This window comes from Lepus europaeus, chromosome 2 (assembly GCF_033115175.1).
Source record: "Lepus europaeus isolate LE1 chromosome 2, mLepTim1.pri, whole genome shotgun sequence".
Classification (NCBI taxonomy): domain Eukaryota; kingdom Metazoa; phylum Chordata; class Mammalia; order Lagomorpha; family Leporidae; genus Lepus; species Lepus europaeus.
The window spans coordinates 124,504,711-124,518,956 of NC_084828.1; the positions used below are offsets into that span (position 1 = coordinate 124,504,711).

At 42.6% G+C, this 14,246-nt stretch overlaps 1 protein-coding gene across 2 annotated transcripts in view; it reads right to left on the minus strand.

Moving 5' to 3' along the window:
* Positions 1 to 14,246, minus strand: part of KCNAB1 (potassium voltage-gated channel subfamily A regulatory beta subunit 1) — a 409,535-nt gene that overhangs the window by 53,115 nt on the left and 342,174 nt on the right. For both annotated transcript variants that reach the window (XM_062212631.1, XM_062212632.1), the window contains exons 7-8: positions 12,616 to 12,659; positions 3,806 to 3,892 (exon numbers count right to left, since the gene is read on the minus strand). In XM_062212631.1, the coding sequence (XP_062068615.1) occupies positions 3,806 to 3,892; positions 12,616 to 12,659 (131 nt within the window). The remainder of the gene's footprint in view (positions 1 to 3,805; positions 3,893 to 12,615; positions 12,660 to 14,246) is intronic.

Here is a 14,246-nt window from a genome sequence, read left to right on the forward strand (position 1 = left end):
AAAGTGAGGAAATGAGGCATATGCGTTCCGTAGAGCACAAGTTAGTGACTTTGCAGGGAAGGATACAGTGTCATGAGAAAGAAGAAATGGGATGTGGGGCTGATTTTTTTCCAGGATTGGAAAACATGCCATCGTTGCCAGATATTGTAGCAGAGACAGATGGCATGGCAGATGCTGTGAAAGAAAATGACTTACTACTAGGTGAACCAGAAAAATAAACAAGAAGGACAGAGGAAAAAGTACGCAAGTGCCCCTCTGTTGTCGGGAACATCTTCCCAGAGCCCTAAAATGTGTAATTGTATTCCCCAGGGATTGCAAAGGAAATGTCTCACTCCTTTCTCTACTGCTTGTGTATTTAGAATTTACAGCCATTCTCTTGAGAGAACTTCCTTTTTGTCTATCGATTTTCTAAGGAAGAAGGGAAGGCAACAACTAATTGGATAGTCAATGCCGATACATTATGAACGAGAGGCTGCAGCTCATCTTGTCCTGGCTCTGTTGGCTGCTATATGATATGTATAAACTTGATGCAACTCATCTTGGTTTATTTTAGAAATGCTCCCAATTAACATTAGCTCTTGGTACAAATCACATGAATGGAGATGACATTTTAATCACATTTAGATGGAGGTGGTTTAAAATGTGTCTTGGAGATAGATACCCAATGTGGGCTCACATGACACTTGACGTTTGCATGTGGATTGTTCAGCGTTCCCAAGCATTTGAATTCTACTCGGGATCAATGGTGAAGAATTAGTACTCCGTTGGGGCTGGGCTCCCTCATTTGGAAGTGCTTTTGATCCCCCGGGAAATAAAATAGGTGTCTGATCAAAATGAAAGGTTGCATATATTGTGGCTTCCTGGAGTAGACAAGGAATGGTTTAAACAAATAAAAATGATCCACAAGTGCTAAGGGTCTAATATATGAGGATACTTCAAATGATTAACAGAAAGATGGAATTAAAATATACATTTATTTTTGGTGCAAAGTAATTTTGAAATCCATAGTTTCCCATGAATTTTTTTGAAGTACACTCATGTGTAGACTTCACATGAAAATTCAACAATATGTGCTTGGCAATCATTGTGTCACTGAATCTTAGACAGGATTGGATGCAACTGAGGCTAAAATAACCAATGTGAGTTGTTGAAACAAGAAAAGTATATGAATGAGATTAAGATTTTCCCGGCATTACCAAAAAAACCAGAACAGGGGTGTAGTGCGGTGTGATGATGGCTTTGTCATCATATTTAGGGCAGAAATTGAACAATTAAAGACTGTAGAGTAACACTGACTAAAGAAAGTTACTGTAGGGTTGCAAGAGTCATTTCAGTTATTGGTAATATTTGTTTAACTATTGTTTTTAGAAGTACTACTTTCTTTCATAAGGTAGAGCTTACTGTATATGAACAACTTAAGTTCACACACATGTCTGGTTGGCAAAAAAATCTTAGCAACACAGCATCCAGAGACGGCTCAGTTACCATTTTCCGCATTTTGTTGAGGAGTAAATGCAGCCAAGTCCCACCTGGGAATCCCTGATTCTTTATTTCCTATTTCAACTCTTTAGTCCCAGATCTGTACTTTCTTCTGTGTAGAGAGCGTGTTTTCAGGCACTACTCTCAAACTGGCATTTCAATAGGGCCTGCCTTGGAACAAACGACTAAACCAAGCTTGGGGATATACATTTCTGAAAGGCAGAGAAACACACAAAGAAGCTATTTCAGTCCAGAGGAAGTCCTTCACGAGAACGTCTGCAGAAGTCCCTGTGAAGTCCTCTGAAAAAACCTCGCAGCTTGGAGGGCCCGCTGGGTGAGGGGGAGCAGCCTGGTTCTACCCTAAGGAGGCGGATTGCTGCTGGGCCACAAAACACCGTGTTCCTCGACCTTATCAGCAGGTGCAAATCTCCATTGCTTGCCACCCTTTATTATGCTTCTGAACTTGGACCTGACTCATGATCAAGTGGCTTCCTATTCTGCTTTATTGAATTTTATATATGAAACTTGGGGAAAATACACATTTTCTCTGATTCTAGCTGAGGTTAGACAATTCTGCAGTTACAAAGTTCATCAAACAGCAATCTACTGTTTAATACTTTGAAACTCCTTTCTAATAATTTTCAACACTTAGTGTTTATGTAAGACATAATATTAGCTTGTTAGTATCACATGGGCTGGCTCCTAATTGAAGATTTCTTCCTTCTTTTCTAGAAGAAATGCAAATTGTGTTTGCTGTTTGAGAGAGGGGACAAAGGATACCAAAAAAATCCCAGATACCTTGTTGTCCCATGCATGCTATCATTGCAAAGGACCCTGTCCTAGAGAGGAAAATAGTCACGGGGTACCTTCATTGTGAAGCAAGTGCAGTCTTCCATGGATTTCACTAAACGACATTTTTTTTGACACTTCTGTTTTAATGTATCATTAACTATTTTGTGACATCACATTCTCCTTGCAGTATAGTTCTTATACTAATAAAATGTCTATGTCTTGCTTTATTAAACATCAATCTTTTCTTTGACCAAAATATGCATTTTAATGTCATTTCTATTGATCATTTCCAACATGGATATGCTTTATAGTACATTCCCAATTTACCCAGAATTAAGAAAGTAGAAAACTCTAGGAGAAAATTAGTTATAAAAATGTATATATTTCCCATAGCTCTGTAGTTAGGAAAGATATAAATGGCAAGGAAAATAACTTCCACAACAGTTTTTACGGTCAGAAATTCTACCTAGAAAAATCCGTATGTACTCATGCACTTCTTCAATCATTTGTACTTTTCCATAGCTTCCGTAACCATTCTATATCATACAGCAAGAAGAAATCTTCACAGAAACTCATTGATTTCAAGATCTTGAGCTACCTTGTGACTCATCAAGCAGGAAATTACTTACAGGGTAGTTTTGTGTGGATTTTACACTGTTCTAATTCTTTGAAAAATGCTAATCTATATCATATTGTAAAACTCAAGTAACCAAAGCATTCCTTTTTCTTCCTTTCTCCCAACAGTTTTGTCCTCCATCACCTCACGTAAGTGATATTCCATATGATTATAAGCCTCGGTGGACTGAAACACCCTTTTTAATTCACCCTTCCAAACTCAAGAACCCTAGGCAGGTTTTGTAAACAAGTGTGTATTAGAGAAAACCTGGTGTCCAGAAGGTTCTGCAAGTTTCCGCAGAAAGAAGCCTGGAACAGCAGGAACAGAAGGGGGACAACTATTGCAGTTGCTCAAGAATGAAACAACCACACTGCAACGAAGGCGCTTGCCTTGAAATCGCTCTTTCCATGGAAGGATCTTATTTCGAAATCGTTCTTCCTGTAAAACCTTTGCTTTGTGACCACACTTAGCCCAAGTCATCGCAGACCAGAAACTACTCAGACTTAGGGTCACAATCAATGCAAAGACCTCACTCCAGACTAATGATGGCTGGGTTATAAATTCCCTGTCTTATAGATTTTATTTATTTATTTTTTAGATGATGAAATCACAAAAGTGAGATGACTCTGGGAGCAATGAAGCCTGAAATGTGGGAGGCACAACGCCAGCGCCTTCGAAGCTGCTGGCTGTAGAGCGCTGGTTGCGGGGTGAACACTGAGCCTGGAAGGTGTCTCTCAGGGTTTGATTTTCCCTATTCAGTCAGACCAGTCTCAACATAGTTCACCTCCTACTGCGGGTGAGCAAACCCCCAAGCTACACTCAACAATTCTGGGGCCTCGCGACCTCCTACTGCGGGTGAGCAAACCCCCAAGCTACACTCAACAATTCTGGGGCCTCGCGTCCAGTTACCTCACTCACCTTCCATGGGGGTGTTACTGTCTGGGCGATTGGCGAAGACCACATCCACGTACTCCAGTTGCAGCCGCTGGAGGGAGCCCTTCAATCCTGAGCAGAAGCAGGAAAAACCCAAAAAAATCCAAATATGAGCACTATTAGAAAGTATTAACATTTGGTTTCCTTCATGAAGCTACTTTTAAAAAACGCATTGGATTAGTTTCAAAAATACATTGTCTACAATGATGTGTCAACTGGCCCTCAAACCCATTTAAAAATATATCAGAGCTGACTTTGCCTGAACAAAGAGAAGTCTTAGAACTTCTTCAGTGACTGGCATTGCCATTGGACAACACATCCCTTGGAACGATCTTCCGTGACTCATGTGTGGCAACATCCAGAAACAAGGCTTAGAATGAAAACCAAGGGCTGCTGCTGCTGGCGCAGTGAGTGAAGCCACTGCATGCAGTGCCTGCATCCCTTATGGGTACCAGTTCAAGTCCCGGCTGCTCCACTTCTGATAAAGCTCCCTGCTAATGCTCCCGGGAAAGCAGCGGAGGATGGCCCAAGTGTTTGGGCCCCTGCACCCACATGGGAGATCTGGAAGAAGCTCCTGGCTCCTGGCTTCAGATCAGCCCAGCTCCAGCTGTTGCTGCCATTTGGAGAGTAAACCAGCAGATGGAAGATTCTCTCTCTCTGTTTATCTATAACTCTGCCTTTCAAATAATAAATAAATAAATAAATAAATAAAAAGTAGTGTCTCTTTTAAGAGTTTACTTTTTCTTCTTGAAAGATGCAAATTAATATTCATGTTTTGAATTACTTAATGGACTTATAGTGGGATGGAGCTAGTTTTATTACTCATCAACCCATTACATTTACATAAATCAGAAATAAACGATTGCTTTAACCTCATTTAGTGTACACATGGGTTTAATAGTAAAATAAAGAGGTTAGCAAGCAAAGGGTTTATGTGACATTTTATTAACTGGAGCAAAGGTTAAAGAATCTGAAATATAGCTGAGCCCCATCATTTCTATCATTTCCTCCTCTTCAGCAATAAACGAAAACACGAAGAGGAGGTAATAGGAAGGAGAGAGTGAGAACACACACAAAAAATTCTAGAACCAACAGCCTGTTTGTCAGCTCTAAGCATTTCGTCATATTTCTATGAGGACTCAGAAAAAATTAATTTCAGTAAAATTAATACTTCCCTGAAATAGAATGTATTGTATAGAATATTATGTAACCAAGGATGGCGTCTTCAGGAGCCATTTTATCTCATTTTCATGAGGCACCGAATTTCCTTATCAGCCTCTGCAATTCCCTGAGAAGACCGGAGATTTTTCTCTTTTTATTACAGGCATAAAATTAATTGCATGTTAAATGAGGCTCTTATAAATTTAAATTTGGCTCATTTAAATTTGATTTTTCAAACTGGTTTATCAGCCAGCCACAGTTACTTTGCTGATGGGAAAATGGAATGCTTGAATATAGTTCCGGAAATATTTTCCGTTGTCTGTGAAGGGGAGGTGGCTTCTTAGAAGCCTTGCTGAAGAGATGGGGACAGCCACGTGTCAGGAGGTCGAATGCCTGCTCCTACAAAACTGTCGAGAGTCTCCGGTCCTGGGTATCACCAGCTGTCTCAAGAAGCAGCTTGAAATTAAGTTTACCTTAACAAAGGCTGTGACATGAGCCATGTGATATGTGTGTAGGGAGGAGGAAAGGGGATAGCCAAGCAAGCAAACAAGAATCCCAAGGTCTGCAAGGTTGGAAATGTGTACTCTAACATGCGTGCTCTCTCCCTTGGGTGCTTTGACTTTTCTTCCTGTGACTCTACTGTCTAACCTGCTGCGGGGCTACAGTCTAAGAGTACTTAGATCTTCAGAATCGTTGATCCAGAGTGCTGTGGAAGGGTCTACAGAGATCTAGTGTGCTAATCATACCGCGGGGTTCACGTCTGGAAATGTTCAGAGGGAGAGAGCCAAAGACTAAACGCTCCCCATTTTCACTGGACCCCCTGGTTTTGGAGGGAGGCATTCACTGAGTTCTGGCCCAAGCCTGGCACTGGAAACAAATGTCCGTCCTTCTGATCATGACCCCCTTTCCACTCTGCCTCTTCCAAACAGCTCCACGTGGGCTGAGAGTTAAGTAGGTGAGGAAGCTATGGCTTACTTGGCACAGTTGTAAGGCTGCATGATCAGGTATTTCATGAGCTAATCATGGCTTGAGTAATTGACTATTCCATGCCACAAATATGAATTAGGTTCCAATTTGATCCTGCCACTGTGCCAGACTCTGGGTTTACAGGTGCACAGTCTTCATCCCTAAGGAGCCAAGAGTGCACATGGAAAGCAGATACTGGCCTAAGGTCATTGTTCAAAGTTATAATGTGTGCCTGTAATGACACGGACTTGATATGAAGGCAAGTCTCGTTGGATTTGGTTATTCCTCATACTCTGTCTTGATTTTGGGCAAAGACTCTAGTGTACTCATGTGAGAATATAAGAAACGGTGTGCTGTGTCTGCCGGTCATCCCTACTCCAGCTTTGTATCCATAAGACACACCGGCTAGCTACTCACTCTGAAAGTTTGGGCATGGATTTTGGATTTTCTTCTATGTGAAGTTTAGAAACATTGGCAAGTGGCAAGAGAGTGGTGGGGAGTAAAGGGGAAGGGACTCAGGGGGAGGTGGGAGGCGGTAACCTGAGTTTTCTGGATGGAACTGATGGCTCTGCCTGTAGGGGAAGAAGAGTCAGAGCAGCACCGGAGACTGGGGCTGCCACTCACAAGTCAGAAGAAGAGGACCAGCGGGTGTGCTGGACACAGGATGCAGAGCTGGAAGGCATCAAGGGAGACTCTTCGGTGCTTGGCCTGACAAGGGAGGTGACTGTTCCTAAGATGAGGAAGTGAGGAACAAAGCTGGCTGCAGGGAGGGATGGGATCTGGGTTAGGTCGAGGTGGCACATCAATCACCCACGCTCAGCTTTGGCAGCTGGATGGACTGCTCTTGGGTTCAAGGGAGGTGAGTGAGGCAAGGGTTTGAGACCAAGGGTAGTCATTTGGGTGGGCCTGAATGACCTCCAGATGTCCTTAGCCTCTCACAGCCTGTTCCTTATCCACCCAAAGATAAAAGGGAGCAAGATAGCCTTTCTGCTTTGATCTCTCCTGTGGCTGAAAATCCAATCAGGTAGCCTTGCCCTTTTCTGTTTGGGTGCATTAATCTTGTAGGAACAGGTCCATCATAGGAATAGAAAGACATGATCAACAATGGTCTCCTTAAGAGCCATTTAGGGTTTAGCTCCAACCAACAAGCAGTCATGTTCTATCTCCATTTAGCAAGTGTTTGTTGAGCACTGGCTGGGGGCCAGGCATTGTTTTAAGTTTAAGTAGACATGCAAAAATGCATTAACCTTGGCTCCAGACAGGAGTGGGGGTGTAATCAAAACCTAAGGAGGTAAGTGCTCAAGGGTAGCGAATGCAAGGGCACTTGCAGAAGGCACTTCTGACGTTAGCCAGTCCCTGGGCACCGACCCACGGCCTGGGGGTGGGGGGTAAATGCAAAGAGAAGCAGGAGAAACCTCTCTGACCGTGAGGAGATAACTAGATGTTAACTGGCCATCTCTCAAAAGCCCACAGGATAATAAATTATGTAAAGAAAATTGCTTTCAAGAAAGTGAGGACAGTAAAAAGAAATTTAAGCTCATTTTTCTTTAGGTTCTGCAGTTGAACAGGAACCATATTGTTTAGAAAGTGAGCCTTAGTTCAACTTTATCCTATTTCACAAGTTTTTAAAGAAATACACCTATTCCAGAAGCTAAGCAGATTGGCACGGGTTGAGGTGGGTCTGGTGTTCAGTGTGGCAGGTTGAATGGTGTAGAAACCAGGAAATCCATCATCAAACGACTCTGCAAGGATTCTATTCAAATAGGCTAGGTTGTGGCCTTTCACATCTACCACATACCCACTCCCCTATCTGGCTTGAAAGAAAATGTCGCCTTAAATAATGTACTTTTTTTTTCTTATGTAATTTTTAGTTTCTTTTCAGCAGATCTCTCAGCGAAAATTCGAGACAGATCTGCTTCTTTTTCTCAAGGTTGCACTGTATTAGAATCACATATGGAACTGTGCCTCCCATTATAAAGCATGGTTATTTTGGGTGGGTGATGTAAGTTTACATGAACATGGTGCCCTGAAAAGGAATCTTATAGTGAATCCATTTATTTTGATTTTTTAAATCACCATATTTGAAAGGCAGAGAGACAGAGAAAGAGAGAGTGAAATCTTTCATCTACTGGTTCACTTCCTAAATGCTGGCAACAGCTAGGATTGGGCCAGAACAAAACCAGGAGGCAGGAACTCCATCTCGTCTCCTGCATGTGATCCAAGCACTCAAGCCATCACCTGCTGCCTCTCAGGATGAGCCCTAGCAGGAAGCTGGAACAGAAGTAGAGCTGGAACTTGAATCTATGCACCCCAATACAGGATGTGGGTGTCCCAGGCAGCATCTTACCTGCTGTACCAAAACCACTCCCGGTAATTCAGAAGGTGCTAAGCCACACTCATTGCCATTTCTTTAAAAATTATTTTTAATAGAAAAATCATAATTTTTTTTAAGTTTCTGAGGGTAGGGTTTACCGTTATTCACTGGGGTGTTTGAAGCAGACCATTCACAGATTGCTTCCTTCTGCTATTCCTACAACGTGACAGTGGGTTTGTCGTTGGAATTACACAACCAAACTGTTGCTTCTCTGATAGGCAAATGTAGGCGTGGACACAGCTTTTGACTGTGAAAGCCCGTAAACAATTTTCTTATTCTGTCAGGCACTAAAGGAATTTGATCTGCTAAATTCTTACATTGGCACGAGTTGGGGCTTAATGACTGTTTGTGAAATGACTGAATGAATAAGTAGAATTTTAGAGCCTTGAAAGGACCTTGGAATTCTAAGCAGATGTAATAAAACCTATTAGTGAAATTTCTTCTGCTTCCTCGTGAATCTATGGAGATGATATTCCAAAGTGGATGTAAGCCAAGGACTTTGGGCTTATTAAAAACGCTTTTCATCTCAGTTTTTTTTTTTTCCCCAAAGTATATTCTGCACAAGCAAAACTCATTTTGCATGCTGTAAAACCAGCTCGGGAGGTCAAGGTTAGCAAGCACATGGGGTGGGCTGAACTCTACATGACGTGGGCTCTTAACAGTGTTACTCAAGCTTAAGGTGTACACGAATCTCTGCGGTTAAACTAGGTCCCCTTCATCAAGAACAAATACTAATGAAACCAAGGATGATGTTTTGTAAACCTTTCAGCCTTTATTTTGGTTTTAGAAATCTCGTGTCCCTGCATGTCCATAAAATTCACTTTTTAATTTCAGCTGGCCTAGAAATATTCTTTGAGCCGCCTTTCTTGTACTCACGAGCCGTCGTCTTTGGCTGAAACTGTCAACCGCAAAATCACACCAACAATAGCTACAGAGCAGTAAATGATCCCAATTCTTCCTCAATCCCAAAAGTTTGCAATTTCATGTTAAAGTTTGAATCTGGGTCATCTTGAATTTCAGTTGAACTGGTTTAGCCATCCTGAGAGATTAGTCCCTAAGAGAATTCCTGACTTATTTAAAGGAGATGAAATTAAGAGGGAATTTCTATTAAGTTGTATGAAGCCTGGAGAAAATAGATTGGAGACAGAGAGAGAATTCTAAAATTCTGCACACACATCCACAGACGTGAAAGCAATAGATAGCTGGGGAAGACTGTTGCCGTTCTTTTTCTCTTTGATTTTGTGTCTGTTGATTACCAGTGTGAACCATTTTCTGAATTTCTCTCTTCTAATCAAAAAGGTTCAGAAAAAAAGAGAAGAAAGCAAAACAAAACAAGAAACCCAAAACTTTTCCAGCAGCCCTCTGAGTTACTTCTTGTTGACAAATTCTGTGGGAGAAGATATAGCCATGAGTTAGGTTGGGTCTGACGTTAGTGTCAAACTGGACACTAAGGAGTGGGTGTTTGGCCTTGCTGTTAAGAGCCTTGCTTGGGATGTCCACATACCATATTGGAATGCATGGGCTTGAGTCTGGACCCATTCCCCATTCCAGCTTCCTACTAATGTACACCCTGGGAAGCAGCCTGTGATGGCTCAAGTAGTTGGGTCCCTGCCATCCACTTGGAAAACCTGGATACAGTTCCTTGTTTCTGGTTTCAGACTGGTTTAGCCCTGGCTATTGCAGGCATCTGGGGAGTGAATCAGTAGATGGGAGATCTCTGACTAGCTGTTTCTGTCTTCTTGCCTCTCAAATAAAATAAAATAAAATTAGGCACTAAGGCCTGAGAATGGATTCTGTTTGAGCAAGGAATTTGCAAGCTTTCTCTGGTGCTAGAAAGCCCTCATTCATTGTGGTAGCCTCGGATGTCACCTCCTTAAGAAAGAGTGTCCTTAGCCACAGAACGCAGACTGAGGGCGAATGCACTTAGAAGAGCAATAGTGGTGGTGAGGATGGTGAGGATGGTGATAATGATGACAAAAAAGTTTATTATGTGATGGACATGACGCTCAATGTGGTTTGTCTAAGTTCAATCCCCATATAGTAACCCTGTGAGGTAAGAATATTTACAGTCTGTTTTATAGTCTCAGAGACTGAGGCTTAGTGGGGTTAAGTAATTTGTACAAAGTCACTCAACTCATCAGTGACAGAGTTGGAACATGATCAAACATATGTCTGATTTGTAAGCCCATAGGCCTACAACTGTGTTAAAGGCAGTTAGTAAGAAACATCAAACTCATAAAAAACTTTGGGGACAATGGAAAAATATAATTATTGTTAAAAGTGCACACAAATGCGGCCAACACTGTGGTATAGTGGGTTAACGCCCTGGCCTGAAGTGCTGGCAACCATATGGGCACTGGTTCTAATCCCGGCTGCTCCTCTTCTGATCCAGCTCTCTGCTATGACCTGGGATAGCAGTAGAAGATAGCCCAAGTCCTTGGGCCCCTGCATCTGCATGGGAGACCAGGAGGAAGCTCCTGGCTCCTGGCTTCGCATTGGCATAGCTCCGGCCGTTGTGGCCATCTGGGGAGTGAACCAGCAGATGGAAGACCTCTCTCTCTGTCTCTACCTCTCTCTGTAACTCTTTCAAATAAATAAAATAAATCTTTTTAAAAAATGCACACAAAAGAACGAACGTAAGTACCCATTTATGATTTTTGACTTCAAAAGCCTCCTTTTTAAATTAAATGATTGAATACTAGAACCATTTTTTTTTTTTTTTTTTTTGGACAAGCAGAGTTAGACAGTGAGAGAGAGACAGAGAGAAACGTCTTCCTTCTGTTGGTTCACCCTCTAAATGGCCACCACGGCTGGTGCACTGTGCCGATCCAAAGCCAGGAGCCAGGCGCTTCTTCCTGGTCTCCCATGCGGGTGCAGGAGCCCAAACACTTGGGCCATCCTCCACTGCCTTCCCGGGCCACAGCAGAGAGCTGGACTGGAAGAGGGGCAACTGGGACTAGAACCCGGTGCCCAGATGGGATGCTAGTGCAGCAGGCGGAGGATTAACCAAGTGAGCCACGGCGCCGGCCCCCATTATTCCCCATTCTAACAATTCTCTCACTGAAGGAGAATAGTAGTTCTCACAGGCTGCTTCATGCATTTCCTGTTAATTTCTAAACTATACAAAGTTTTGAGTTTCATTGCAAAAGCAATGGCACCTGGGTCTCAATTAATACCCAGTAGTAATGTTTCCACGTGAATATACTTTTTAAAAAAGTGTAGTGGTCGTAACATGCCTCCATGAAAGCTGTGTACAAATATTCACAGCAGAGTTTTTCATAACAGCCAAAGGTAGAAACAACCCAAAGGCACATCAGGTGGTATTTGGGTAAACAAAATGTGGTATGTCCATACAGGGGAATATTGCTTGGCAAAAATCAGAGGAATGAAGTGCTGATACACGCTACTACATGGATGGACAGTAGGTAAGTAAAAGAAGCCAGTCACAATATTTCATGCTTTGTATCATCTCTTTTATATGAAATGTCCAAACTTGTCAAATTTCTAGACAAAAAAAGATTCCTAGTTGCTTGGGACCATGAGAGGCAGTGAGGAAGGAAGAAGTGACTTCTTTGGGCACAAAGTCTCTCTTAGGGATGACAAAATGTTTTTACGCTTGGTGATGGTGATTTTTGCTCCATTCTGTAATTACATTCAGAGGTAATCAACTGTACAATTTAAATTGGTTAACTTTTAAGGCATGTACATTATATCTTAATAAAATCTGCTTCAGATAGTCTTATGGGAGTGATTTATTAATATTAGTCATGGTTATAAATGAGCAATATTCTAGATGTTTGGCCTTTTCCTTCTTTTTTTATTTTTTTTGACAGGCAGAGTTAGACAGTGAGAGACAGAGAGAAAGGTCTTCCTTTCCGTTGGTTCACCCTCCAAATGGACGCTGGAGACCTCCTGGTCTCCCATGCGGGTGCAGGGCCCAAGGACTTGGGCCATCCTCCACTGCACTCCCGGGCCACAGCAGAGAGCTGGACTGGAAGAGGAGCAACCGGGACAGAATCCGGTGCCCCAACCGGGACTAGAACCCGGTGTGCCGGCGCCACAGGTGGAGGATTAGCCAAGAGAGCCGAGGCGCTGGCCAAGCCTTTTTCTTTTGAGCATCCATGTTCCCCTCTGTGTCTCTGCAAGCCCTGTACTGAACTCCAGGAAGAAACTTTGTTGATTGTTCTTATCAGATTCTTTTTCTCTCCTCCATTGTGTTGGCAGCTATTTGGTTGACACCTTTCTTGAGTCAGGAGCCCACACACAGAAGTAACATTGAAGCAGCAGCACTCACCTTCAATAATGTGCTTTCTTGACAATCCTCTCTCTGTTTCCGCTCTGCCAAGAAAGAGAAGTAAATGGCTTTGAGTAGAGAGGTGTGTGTGTGTGTGTGTGTGTGTGTGAAATCTGTTTCAAAAGCATAAAAAACCATTCCTACTTAGGCTGAATTGCTACTTCTCTACCCTGTTCTCAGCAAATTCTGGAGGCAGGAGAGGGAAGGTTGGGGGGCAGCACACCGAGTGAGCACTTTTCTTTGGAGACCCCCGGAGATGAATTAACCATGACTGTCACCACAGCATTAATATCGCTCAGCACCAGGTTCAAGTTAATAACAACTCAGCCATGCATACCTTGTGCATATAAATTTGACGCACAGTTCAACTTTCTCACCTTGCTGGTAACCTAGCCAAAAGGAAAAAAAATGACAAGATTGGCAGGCTATTGATCTCTTTACCATTTCTGAGAAAGGAAGTAAATTTGAAAGTGTCTTGGCTTTTAAAGAAATTTAACAACTATTCCTTTAAAGTGTAACACATCCTGGAAATAGACAGACTTTCATTATGAAGGCTTTTGCCTCTTGGGCAATTCTCAAGCTCTGTCTTAATGGAAAGAACCTTGAATTTTAAAGAATTGGTGGTGTTTATTCAATAGCAATCTTTGATAGCCTCATTGTAAAATAGTAGCACTGTGACTGTACCTTTATCTGTCTTTTATATTAGATAATATTGTGCATAGTACTCTACTTGCAGAGTGTCCAATTTCATGTTTATTTCTAGACATATAAGCAAAGTTTTGTGTATCATTGCCAGAGCATCAAGCAATGACACTGCAAATCAAGGCATAGATAACAAAATCCACACTTCTCACTGGCACTCTGTTGCTTCATTTTTATACAGACCATGACAGCAATGAAAATCTAAATTCCATCTTTCTGTCGCCATGGCATTAGCAACTGGCTGAAAAACAACAGAATATGAGTGTGTGTGTGTACATACACGTATATTTTGATTAAAAATGTTACCTTACCATCTATAGGGAAGTAAGATTTGTTTGTTTGCTTTTTTTTTTTTTTGGTTAAGATTCCATCATTCTCTGAAATTTCCTCAAAAAAAGCACAGAGCCAACAATTGCTCCAGTACATGGATTAGCATGATTTTTTTTTTTTTTTGACAGAGTGGACAATGAGAGAGAGAGACAGAGAGAAAGGTCTTCCTTTGCTATTGGTTCACCCTCCAATGGCCGCCGCAGCCAGTGCGCAATGGCCAGCGCGCTACGGCCAGCGCACCACGCTGATCTGAAGGCAGGAGCCAGGTGCTTCTCCTGGTCTCCCATGCAGGTGCAGGGCCCAAGCATTTGGGCCATCCTCCACTGCACTCCTGGGCCATAGCAGAGAGCTGGCCTGGAAGAGGGGCAACCAGGACAGAATCCGGCGCCCCGACCGGGACTAGAACCTGGTGTGCCGGTGCCGCTGGGCGGAGGAGTAGCCTGTTGAGCCATGGCGCCGGCTAGCTTGATGTTTTTTTAATATAATTCCCACTAATCAATTTAAGTAGCAGTTCAAATACTGGCAGGCTGGCTCCTTAGGAGCCCATTCAGCCCGGGAAATCCTCTCTCCACTCCACAACAGAAGGAAGACTTCCTTTT